Here is an 11,056-nt window from a genome sequence, read left to right on the forward strand (position 1 = left end):
GTTGTGTGTGTAACTTAAAGGTGCTCAGTATGGAGTTCAGGGCATACCTGAGGTTGATGGATCACTCCGCCCGGCTTTCAAAAGCACCGACAGTGCAAACAGCAACGCTGCTGACATTGAAATTCAGATTAGTAGTGATTACAGTAAAAGTACAGGTGCTGGTATACTGTCATTGTATTCCAAAAGTCTTAAAGAAAGCAAGCGAAGCCTTGGAGGGCGAGGTTAAAGAGGCACTGCCCGCCCGGGACGCTCCAAGAAGAAAAGCAAACGCACCTGCAAAAAAACAAATCAATTCATTGATCAACATCACATCTGGCAATCTATCGGTCGGGGAGTTTTGACAGTTTTTGAACAAAGACAATCCAAGAGCAGAGGAGACATCTGGAGATAGTTCACGAGCACACAGAAAGCAGCCAAAGTGTGAGCAGGGCCAACGCTGGAGCTTTGAAAGCAGGACCTTTAGGTTTGAAGGGAGAGCATTACCAAATCTGAGAGGTGGACTCAATGAGTCATGCTCAGCTTGAAAGAACATGCTCTTGGATAAAGATAGAATAGCTCCATAGCGCTGACAGACGCAGGTATACGTTAACACACAGACCTGGCCATTTCTTTTACAGTTTCAACTGAACACTTCGATGTGCGTTACATGAGGTTGAATCTGCGATGTGCTCATACATGCTTATCATGCTGTTTGTGACTCAGAGACTTGTCCTTTGAGTGTTGTTGCTGATTGTTTTCTGAATACGTTCTCCTTTTACAGCTCATTATTTGACAAAAGGGGAAATATACGAGCAAGAACAGCATCCTAGCTCGAGCGCATAACAGAAGATGGAAAAACCCACAAAATGAACTTTACAGTTTCAATCGTGTCTGAAAACTCAGAATCACTTTGACGTAAAAATATATATTGACCGAATGATCATTTTGTCTGTGATAGATTTAGATATTAAACATATTTATGGTACAGAGAATGTTAACTTAGAGCTCAAAGCTTTCAAACTCAACTTGCGGTCTTCGTCTTTATGAACATTAATGCTCAGAAATTACAAACTAAATCAGTTAATACTTCTAATCTTCAAAAAACGTTCATACCATTTGAAGGCTGGAGGAAAGAAAGACGCTCTTTAGATGCTTTCAGAGAAATGCAAGTGTTTTGAGTCGACCTTGATGCTAAAAGCCAGAATATGTCGGGCTCAAGGTGCTTCTTCTTTTTGATATCTAAATGCCCCTATTTCTGAGTTATGACCAAGACAAAATACTGGGACACTAAGTGAGGTCATAATTATGATACATTAAGTCAAAGCTATGATAGAATAGTCCAAAAATGTACTCGCACCAGATAATATTTACGAACTATCTCATTATTTTACACATAGTGAGTCAAATTTCAACTTTCTAAGTCAACATTTTGATTTATTATCTCATCATTTTGACTTTGTATCTCATGCTTTTAATCAATTCATTTAAAGCTATAGAGTGCAGAAATGTCTCCCTCTGCTGGCAGTGGGAGTAATTCAATTACAATCATTAAAATAGTATTTGAATGTGAATTTGAATTACACAAACACTGTCAGCGTGCTTGTGATGCAGCTATGCCTGCAGGTGAGCTTGCCGCATCTCCAGGAACGCTCTTTTGCCATTGATTGCTGTCTGTTATTGGACTTGAATCCTTCCTCTGAACACAGAGCTGACCTGGAAAAGTCGCTCCAGGCGCTACAGCTTCTGCCATACTGCTGCTGTGCTTTCTCTCCCCTTCCTGCCTGGCAACAAGGTGTTGGGTAATACAGAGCAAGAATAAGGGGGTCTAGTTGAATTAACATTGTTTTTATTCATGATAAGTCCCAAGCGGTCAACTCTATCTCAGGATTACTTAAAGAGCAGGTCTGATTTAAAACAGTAGATGGCATTTAGAGCCATTTTCATTTGAAATGCAGATTTTTACAAATTTGGAAAGAAATGTAAATTTTAACACCAGCTGTGTGTTTCATCCCAGTACTGTCATTTCATTTACTTTTACAGCTAGAACATGTTTAACCATGAGGTTGGTGGTTGGAACCCTCGCTCCCACTGCCCGCATGTCAAGTGTCCTTGAGCAAGACACTGAACCCCAACATGCTCCACGGGCTCTTCACAGCCGCCTCCTGCCCCTCAATGAATTAGGATGGCTTAAATGCAGATGTCAAAATTCATGTACCTGTATGTATATGACGATCTCATGAAGTTTGAACATACCTGCAACTTTATAATGCCACAGTGCTGGTAGTGCTGTGAATGCAGCTTTGAGATCATACGGTGTTTTTAAGCCTTTATTGGGTCGTTTTATTTATTTCCGTGTTAGCAGAAAAGAAATTTGTACCTTTCATAAAACAAAAATACTTATTAAAGTATGTAAAAACAACGTTTTCTTCTTCTTCATGTGGTAGGATAAATGTGATGCAGTAGCCTAATAACATAAGTTCACCTTCCTTGTCTTCTCTGGATTTTGTCAGCTCACTGTACCATTTCATGAGAAACTGAAGTAGGAGACCCGGTCGTCATAGTATCGTGTCTGTCAGGCTGTGTGGCTGCTGTTGGGACAGGGCCCGACGACTGTGTCCACTTCGGTAATCTCAATCACAAGTTCTCTGATGATCGCCACACTGTCCAATGGCAGCTCAGCAGCACTCTCTGGCTGCGGATCCATTGGCTGAGGGCTTTGGAGAACCTCCTCCTCTTTTTCCTTCTTTCCTACTTTTTCTGCATGATCTTCTGTCTCCTTTCCTTCCTCCTCATCATCTTCTTTTCCTTTCATAGTCTCAAGCTCGCTATCTTTCTCTTCATCGTCTACCTCGTCTTCACGCTCTCTCTGCTCAGTGGTTAAGGCAGTGGCGCTCTCTGCTGGTGATTCAGAGAGTTGGCAACCTTCACCTCCTGATTGGGCTACACCTTCCATCTGCCCTTCACTGATCTCCCCTTCTTTCCCTTCTCCTTCCTGTGTCTCTTCTTTGATTCTCTCATGTACCTCTTTCTCCTCCGCTGCCTCTGTCTGGTTCTCTTCTTTTACCCTCTGCACCTCCCAGTTGTCCTTTCTTTCTCCCGTCAGGTAGACAGCTCTGTCAGTGGGCTGCTGTGGCATCGTCTGCGTTATAGAAGGCGCTGTGGAGTTGCAACCGATCACCTCGCTTGGTGACCCGAGGCTGATTTTCGTCGGCCTACGTGTCCCGGGTGGCTGTGCCGATGCGGGGCAGGGATGCTGGACAGTTGTGTCTTCTGTTACTCTGTCTGAGGTTGAGAGGTCAGGTGTGGCAGAATTTTCAGGCGTCGACGATTGATCACTTTGAGCACATTCAGTTGGGACATCTGTGGCCTGCGGCGAGGACAGAGTGGAAAGGTCGGGAGAGTCTGGGATGGGATTAGTGGAATCTTGGTTAGCAGGTGCATCGAGTGCACCGACTTGATTTGTAACAGCCGCGTCAGAGTCAGTTGTGGCTTCGTCCGAAAGCTCAGCTGTTGTCAATGGTGTGTCGGTTCCAAGCCGAACTTCTCCTTGTGGTTCCTCGAGGCAACAAGCCTCCCCGGCTGCAGATTCATCAAACTCTTGTGTCACAACGATGACAGGAGACGGAAGCGCTGCGCTCTGGGCGCAGCTTTGAGCGATTCTGCGTTGAGATTTGACGTCGCCGTTAAGATCTGGGTCACTTTGAGGGCAAACCTCAGCTGTGACCATCTGACCTCCCTCCTCCCCCACAGGAGCAGGTTTTTTATCGTCACCTGGCGGCGCCACTGAGGAGGAGGAGTCTCGAATGGCAATGGCGGGGCTGCCTCGTGGAGAGCGAGGTGGCGTCTCCCCCAGCAGACTGTACCGACTAAAGGTCAGATCTGAAGTGTCCAACAAGAGACTGTTGCTCTTCTTACTGGCTGCATCCTGGACCGCTGAGGAGAGGGGAAGACAGGTATGTTCCATTTAACATTGATCTTCATCTTCAGAGGCGTGGCCTACAGGACAGAGCTGCAGCTCCCATCAATGACACAAAGGTACTTTCAAGATATTTGTGGCTCTTTTAGATCATTGTTGGACTCTGCAGAGAACTTAACTTCACCCCCAGGTCTGAGCCTAACTCCACCACTGCAGACTTTAGAAAAAGGCCAAAAAGTGGGCAAGGGGCTAAGAGATGAAACCCAGCCCACTCCACTAATATTCTTGGTGAAATTGAATCAATTCAGAATCAAAGAATATCACAACATAAAAATAAGAAGAAAATACACTGTAATAAAGATATACAGATATATGTGTGAGTGTGTGTTTTTACCTGTCTCTATCTCCTTACTGAGCATCTTTCTCAGCACATCATCGTAGACATTATGGACCAGAATGAAACTGCTGTAGTCTGAGAAAATGTACTGCTCAAACTGCTGCAGCTCCTGGACAGAGAAACGCACGTAGAATGAATGAGAGTGAGTATGAGCGTTGACACTGTAATGTGTCCGAGACAGACTGCAGCAGTGTCTTTGACCTACACTCATCCACTTGCTGTCCATCTTCCTGGTGAGAGCAGGCAGAGTGATCTCTAGTAGAGCTTCCTGGTAGAGCCTCCTCTGGACAACTCTGCTGTCATAGTCCAGCTGCTGCTCACACACACACACACACACACACACACATGATGGTGATGGCATTTAGTCGTCTCAATTAGCCACTTGCTAGCGACCGCCTTTTTTAAGACGCGTAAAAGCTTCAGAATTCACAAGTATGATATTTAACCAATCGTTCAAATCTTTTAAGCGTGTGTTAATTACAGACCTTATTTAGGGCATCTATCCAAAAACTCATTTAAATAAAAGTGGAACCACCAAAAATGCTGACTCATTAGAAGGTTTTAGGACTCATTCCTGCACCACTGCAACATACCATCACTTCACTTCAGTGAAGTGATGTGACCACTTCTGACCATTTTTGGGTTAATTTTGTTCTTTTAACATACAAAAGAAATGTCAGCTAACAGAAGTATAGAAAGCAAGAAGTGAGAGCAGTTTTGCTGCTTGTATCGCCATTTGAAATATCTTTTGCAAACATAAGAAATGATTACCCGAGCGTGACAGAATACGCTTGCACATTGCACTGCATTGCACATACAGGTGCGTATGTGAAAATGCATATACACCAGTTGCCTGTACAGTATATAGGATTTAGTGAGAGAGGTAGAATCTTTTTTTAATTTCATACCTGTATATTCATTATAATTTCTGAAAAAACACTTTTTATGCATATCATTAATCCTAAACAATTATCCATATGCAGAAAATAATGATCTAGCTCACACACTTATTTTGTCACAAAGAGGTGCATGACATGTTGATTTCTTATGCTGAAAAATCATTTCATGCCACATAATTCATTTGATATTCTATCTTGTGATTTTTCTTTTTACCTTCAGGACTCGTTCTTTGGCTCTCTCCATCCTGACAGGGACTTGAGAAGGCTGCAGTCTGGCTGATGACTGGAGGAAGAGCTCTAAGGAGTGCACAGTGCTGTCCAACAGCTGGAAGACACAAAGGACAAACGCCGTGTTTCTCTGTGACACAAACGCTTTCAGTTGTATTGAATGTTACACTTTGCTCTGAAGGCCATGCCTCCGACACTGCTCCATACCTTCTCCATCTGCAGCTGCGCAGAGTGAACCAGTCTCTGAGTGCTGCTCAATCCAAACCGCTGTTTTAAGTCCTCAAGTTTCTCCGTCAGGTTCTCCACCTGCCTGTAGCACGGACCAAGACTGATGGAGCGCAGCGGGGACAAGGCCTACAGAACACGTGCAAAACCACAATCATGAGCTCAAATACTAATTGAAATACGAATAAAATGCACACGTGCACATGCACACTCAGAGGTCTCTCTCACCTTCTTCGTCTCCTCCGTTCCTCCATCTGTGTGTGTGAAGTCCATCTGTGTGTGCAGTGTGTGTTGCATGCCCTGAATCCCAGCGCTTATGTTTTCTGTAAGCGCTTCAAGGATGGAGGATATGTAGGGTGCTACAGACTCGCTGCAGACTCTCTCTGCTTCTTCAAGTATACACGCTGAAACACAAACACACATCTTCACTTAAACTGGGTGTTATTAGACAGGAAACGGATTGTAGCACCAGATATTGCGTCAAAAAGCAATGTTTGCTCTTCAAAAACATCAGATGATGTGTTTTCTAACTGAAGGGGTTAACTTTGGTACCTTTGACCTTCTCCTCCAGGAAGCAGTGAGAAGATATTATCTGGTCCAGGTTGGATCTGACCGATGCCTGATTGGCTGATGCTGTCTGACGACACTCCTCCCTCAGAGCCTCCAGACTTGCAGTGAGTTGTTCCAGCACCAAAATGTAGGTTGCCTGCACTGTCTATACATACGCAAAGACAACACTTCCGCTCAGTAAATATAAGGTAAAAGTATTGTGTTTCTAGTGCTGAAAGCCACATTAATATCTAAACTCTGACAAGTGATGCATCTTTCTGAGAAGTCAGAATTATAAGATTACAATCAGCACTTGGAGGAAAGATATGTCTCAATGCTTAAAGCGTTGCAGCTGCATTGCACTGAAAGCATGCAGTGCTTTTCGTGGCCCTCTTGCGGGCAGCTTAAGTACAGCTCTTATTCAAATCGGCCTAAACGTTGAAAAACGCACTAATAACTGAACCGACGCAAGATCCGGATAATTTCATCTGAATTTTAAACTCAGAAGTTTAAACTTTTTTTGCTTCATGCACCACTGAGCAACTTTCATAGGAATGAACGGGCCCACCTCCAACCCTGTATCCTGTTCTCTTTATACATCCACGCTCTCCACCTGTGTTGTGTTGGTGCATTAGTTTAACTCACTGCCAGCCACTGTCGTATCCTTTCAGTCTTCTTGCCCTTCACTCTGGACTGAATCTGACTCTGTAACCATGACAACACTTCCTCCATCACCTGGAAGGCCAGCACCTACACACGCAAACACAATTTGATAAGCAAGTTTACGAACAACCGCAGACAAACAGAAAGCTGAAGTGTGTGTGTGTGTGTGTGTGTCTGTTTATGTGTGTGTGTTTGCTGACTTGCTCCTCAGTGCCCTGCAGTATTTCCCAGGATTCATAGCATCCTTTGTCCTGTCGGTAGAGTCGGAGGGCTCGGACATACGCCTGGCTCTCGTAGGATGAATCACACCAGGGGTCTGCAGGAAGGACTTGGTGATGTTAACGAAGAGTTTGGTTCAAATCAAATCATCCTTTTCACTTTTGTGTATCATAGCTTGTTATATGTTCTACCTCTGCACCATAAAGCTCCACGGTCTACTAAAAACGATTAAAAACACCAATGAGTCACACTGTTTCCCTTGGTGACATCTTTATTTGTTACTGAGAACACACACAGTCCGTTGTGTTACGTGAGCACAGTCCACCGAAAACATTACATTTCCCACAATTTAAGCTTCTGCATTATCCAAATGCACGAGTATTATTCAAACGTATTGTTCGGTTCGTAAGCCTCGTTCCGAAAGGTTTAAACGGTTTACTGTATTGTTACACCCCTAGAAACAAATAACCGTACTGTGGCGTCATAATGTAGGACAGTAGGACAGCACAGAAGGCCCAGGTATGAAATGCACGGCCCGCCACTGCTGAACTGAACGAGGCTCTTGGTAAAAAGCAAGTATATCTGAGGGTTAGGACGTCTCTTGCATGTCATTCTCAGCCTCTCTCTTCACTCATGTCCTGTCTTCTCTCTGCTGCTGGCTATCTGATAAAGTGTTGATGGAGTAAATGTGATTATATGACAGGTAATCTATCTATCTAATGTGTTTTTATGTGTTATTTTTTACTAATGTTACTCTTTACGCTGTAACTGTGATGATGATCTTACTGTTCAGGCTTTACAGTTATTACTAGGGGTGTAACGATACGCATATTCATATTGAACCGTTCGGTACGAGGCTCACCGTTCGGTACGCATGACGAACCGAATACGTTTGAATAAAAAAAATAAAAAATAAAAATAATACCTTTTTTTTTTTAAAACAACCTTTATTTAACCAGGTAGTCCCATTGAGATTAAAAATCTCTTTTGCAAGATGTAAGTAACAATACAAGATGTAAGCAAGATGTAAGTAACAATACTACATAACATTAAGGAGCAGTTTTTGTTTTTTATGCTTATGTGTTGCTAAGAAGACACCCCAGAAGATGAGTCACTCAGGTATAGTTCCATCATTGTTCAAAGTCAAAGAATAACTTTATGATGTTAGTTGTAATGAATAAATATATTTTAAAATAAAGTACATTTCTCTGGCATTTATAGTTTTCTACTGAACCGAAACGTACCGAACCGTGGCTCCACTGTATCGTACCCAACCGTGAGTTTTGTGAACCGTTACACCCCTAGTTATTCGTTATAGTGTTGCTGTGATCGGTGGCATTAAGTTTCACATCTCTAATTTTCAACATTCTTATGTTCTGTTTTTTCTATGTATTATCTTATTATTATTTCGTTTGTGGTCTTGTTCCCCATAAGGCTTTTGGCCATTCTTTTTTCACTAAATCGATGCAAGATATTTGAGGGACAGAAAGCTCCACTAATGCTGAGTATACTTCCCTTGTCATTACTGTAACACCATCAGTATGAATCAAATCGATCAAATCACAAATCCATTTACCATTTATTTTGGGGGACCTAATGGGTCATATTTCTAAAGTACAACACATTTTAAACACATTAATTATTGAATAGGCCTACAGCTGCTCTCCCTGTGTACTAACAGTAAATAAGCTGCTAACTGTGATATCCAACTTTTTGCACACCTAAAGCTACATTTCTCAGTTTTTTTGGCCACTTGGGGGCAGAACTCCCAAGTTGAACATCACGTTTGACGTGCTACCCCCTTATAAAGTTGCTCATATCTTAGCAAACAATTGCCTTTTTAGACATCCAGCAGACATTAAGCAACATTAGCATGCGTTCAGGCATTGTTCATAATGCCAGCCCAAATCTGTGACTTGACAGCGTGAGAGGGCTTATGCTTTCACATTGGAAAGCCACATCACTAGCATAGTCAAGTAGTTATTGACACCTACGTAGCTACCGCAGCAACCCATCCAGATACTAACTAAATTCCCCTAAGATTAGGGGAATTTTCGCCCCATTTACTTTTATCTTTTATCTGCTCATGCAAAACAGAATGGCTGGTCAACGCTGGTTTCGTGGTTTCCGTGTGAAGTTATTTTTGACACCACAGGAAGTCTTGCCTTCAGTTTATCAAAATCAAACAATTAATGTTCCAAGGGAGTGTTTTTGGAAAAAAAGAGTAACATATCATTTCATCATGACCATTTTACAGCTATAGTACCATTTTTTTGTCTTGTAATTCCTGCAAGTGTCTAAAGTAGGTAGTCACTGCTGGCTATCAGCGTGTTGTTTCCTGTTACTGCTGAGAATATCTCAGTGGCTGTGTAGATATGACATGCCGTGTTTTCGCAACTTTATGATGCAAAGTAAGGGGCTGTTTTTGCTTTGTATCCTAGCTAACCACACAGGAAGTCAACAGCATTAACATTTGTATCTGTCACCAGGGCAACTGCCACCACATGAGTGACACATTCTAAAAGAGGCAACCAGCACGGCCCTCTGCTACAGCAGGTTTAGATATTATAAAAACTCATCTGACTTGACACGCGGGTTAAAGCGTTGAGGCCTATTTGATTGATTCGAAGCCTTGTACCAAAACTTTCCGAATGTATAAAACAGGAGCCATGACTTTTACCTCGTTTGGCATAAAATATGACATATCTGATATATTTAATCAATAAATATGCAAAAATATAAGTTGTTTTTTTCCAGATGTGAGTAATTCCTCTTTTTCAGCTACGTCTTACATTATACCGTGTGTGTAGTGCCATATGTATCCGGCACTACACCCCCCACAATTTTGCAACTTGCAAAAGATGTCTGCCATTATGAAATCACTTCCTTTTGTCTCTTTTAGTTTAAATATGCTACATATATCAAAAATAGATAAATAACTAAGTGTCAAAGTGGGCACAGAGAAAATGTGCATGTGAGTGTGTATTTTACCAAGGTTGCAGTGTCTAATGCAGGTCTTGAGAGCGGACAGGAAGTTATCTCGTTCCTCTTCCTGTTGGAACAGGAAGCAGGTGTGGCCCATATAAGGCAGGTGCAGATACACAGCAAGCACATCTGGAGACGATACCACCGAAGAAGAATCCTCCTTCACTCCTAAACACACAACAGTGTTACAGATGTGGGCTTGGCTGTGTTTTTTCTCTGAAGCATGCTCAACAAAATAAAAGCAGCCGAGGTTTATTTTTAACCAGCGACAGCAACACTTGATTCTTAATCATGCTTTTAATGACATCATTTTCTAAGAAGTTCACAAAAAAAGAGAAAATAGGTCAAGACGAGAGTAGAAACACACCAACAGAGTATTGAGTTTTGGGAACAATTCAGCATTGGGCCGTTTTGTTGCGTGAAGCATTTGGACTCAGTTGGTTTTGGTTATTTTCAAACGTCGTTCTTCTCTCTCTGACTTAACCAATTGTCTGCACAAGATATCTGTAATATTCAACATTAGAGCCCTACTTTTTGCGACAAATCTTTGAATGTAAACAATTGACCCGTAGTAAACAGTAGATATTTGGCATTGATGTTACAAAGTACTCCAGCAAATAAATGAAAGGGCTGTGAGTTTTCACATTTTCCCCCTGCAGAACTTTAGGACACATATTCACATTAACCATAACATCACCGCGACATAATTTATCCTTATTTACTTCATTTAGAAGGTCTTTAATCCTTGAACAGTGTATGTTTCATTGTCATAAATACTTTGCCGTTATTAATGTAAACTGCACACAACAGGCAGCAACATGTTGAACAAACTGGTCAGCCTGTGATTCCTCGAACCAAAGCGATGAGAGAGGTGAAAGATCTAGTGATGAGGAGTCCAGGAGACACTTTGTATTGCTGTTATTGTTTCTTGTGTCCATGTTCAACCCCCGATATTCAAAGACTACAACAAAAAATCATATAATAAAGCTATTGTTG

The 11,056-nt window shown here is 42.2% G+C and overlaps 1 protein-coding gene across 1 annotated transcript in view; it reads right to left on the bottom strand.

The window, feature by feature from the left end:
• Nucleotides 1-2,285: 2,285 nt before the first annotated feature.
• The window catches only part of LOC306788694 (protein Niban 1-like), an 11,590-nt gene continuing 2,819 nt past the window's right edge, over nt 2,286-11,056 (bottom strand). Inside the window, exons 5-14 of the mRNA XM_079284299.1 lie at nt 10,067-10,228; nt 7,057-7,172; nt 6,839-6,943; nt 6,197-6,359; nt 5,873-6,048; nt 5,627-5,773; nt 5,406-5,516; nt 4,498-4,605; nt 4,290-4,401; nt 2,286-3,912 (exon numbers count right to left, since the gene is read on the bottom strand). Of these exons, the coding sequence (XP_079140425.1) occupies nt 2,552-3,912; nt 4,290-4,401; nt 4,498-4,605; nt 5,406-5,516; nt 5,627-5,773; nt 5,873-6,048; nt 6,197-6,359; nt 6,839-6,943; nt 7,057-7,172; nt 10,067-10,228 (2,561 nt within the window). The 3' untranslated portion in view covers nt 2,286-2,551. The remainder of the gene's footprint in view (nt 3,913-4,289; nt 4,402-4,497; nt 4,606-5,405; nt 5,517-5,626; nt 5,774-5,872; nt 6,049-6,196; nt 6,360-6,838; nt 6,944-7,056; nt 7,173-10,066; nt 10,229-11,056) is intronic.

This window comes from Melanostigma gelatinosum (assembly GCF_949748355.1).
Source record: "Melanostigma gelatinosum genome assembly, chromosome: 15".
NCBI classification, from domain to species: Eukaryota; Metazoa; Chordata; class Actinopteri; order Perciformes; family Zoarcidae; genus Melanostigma; species Melanostigma gelatinosum.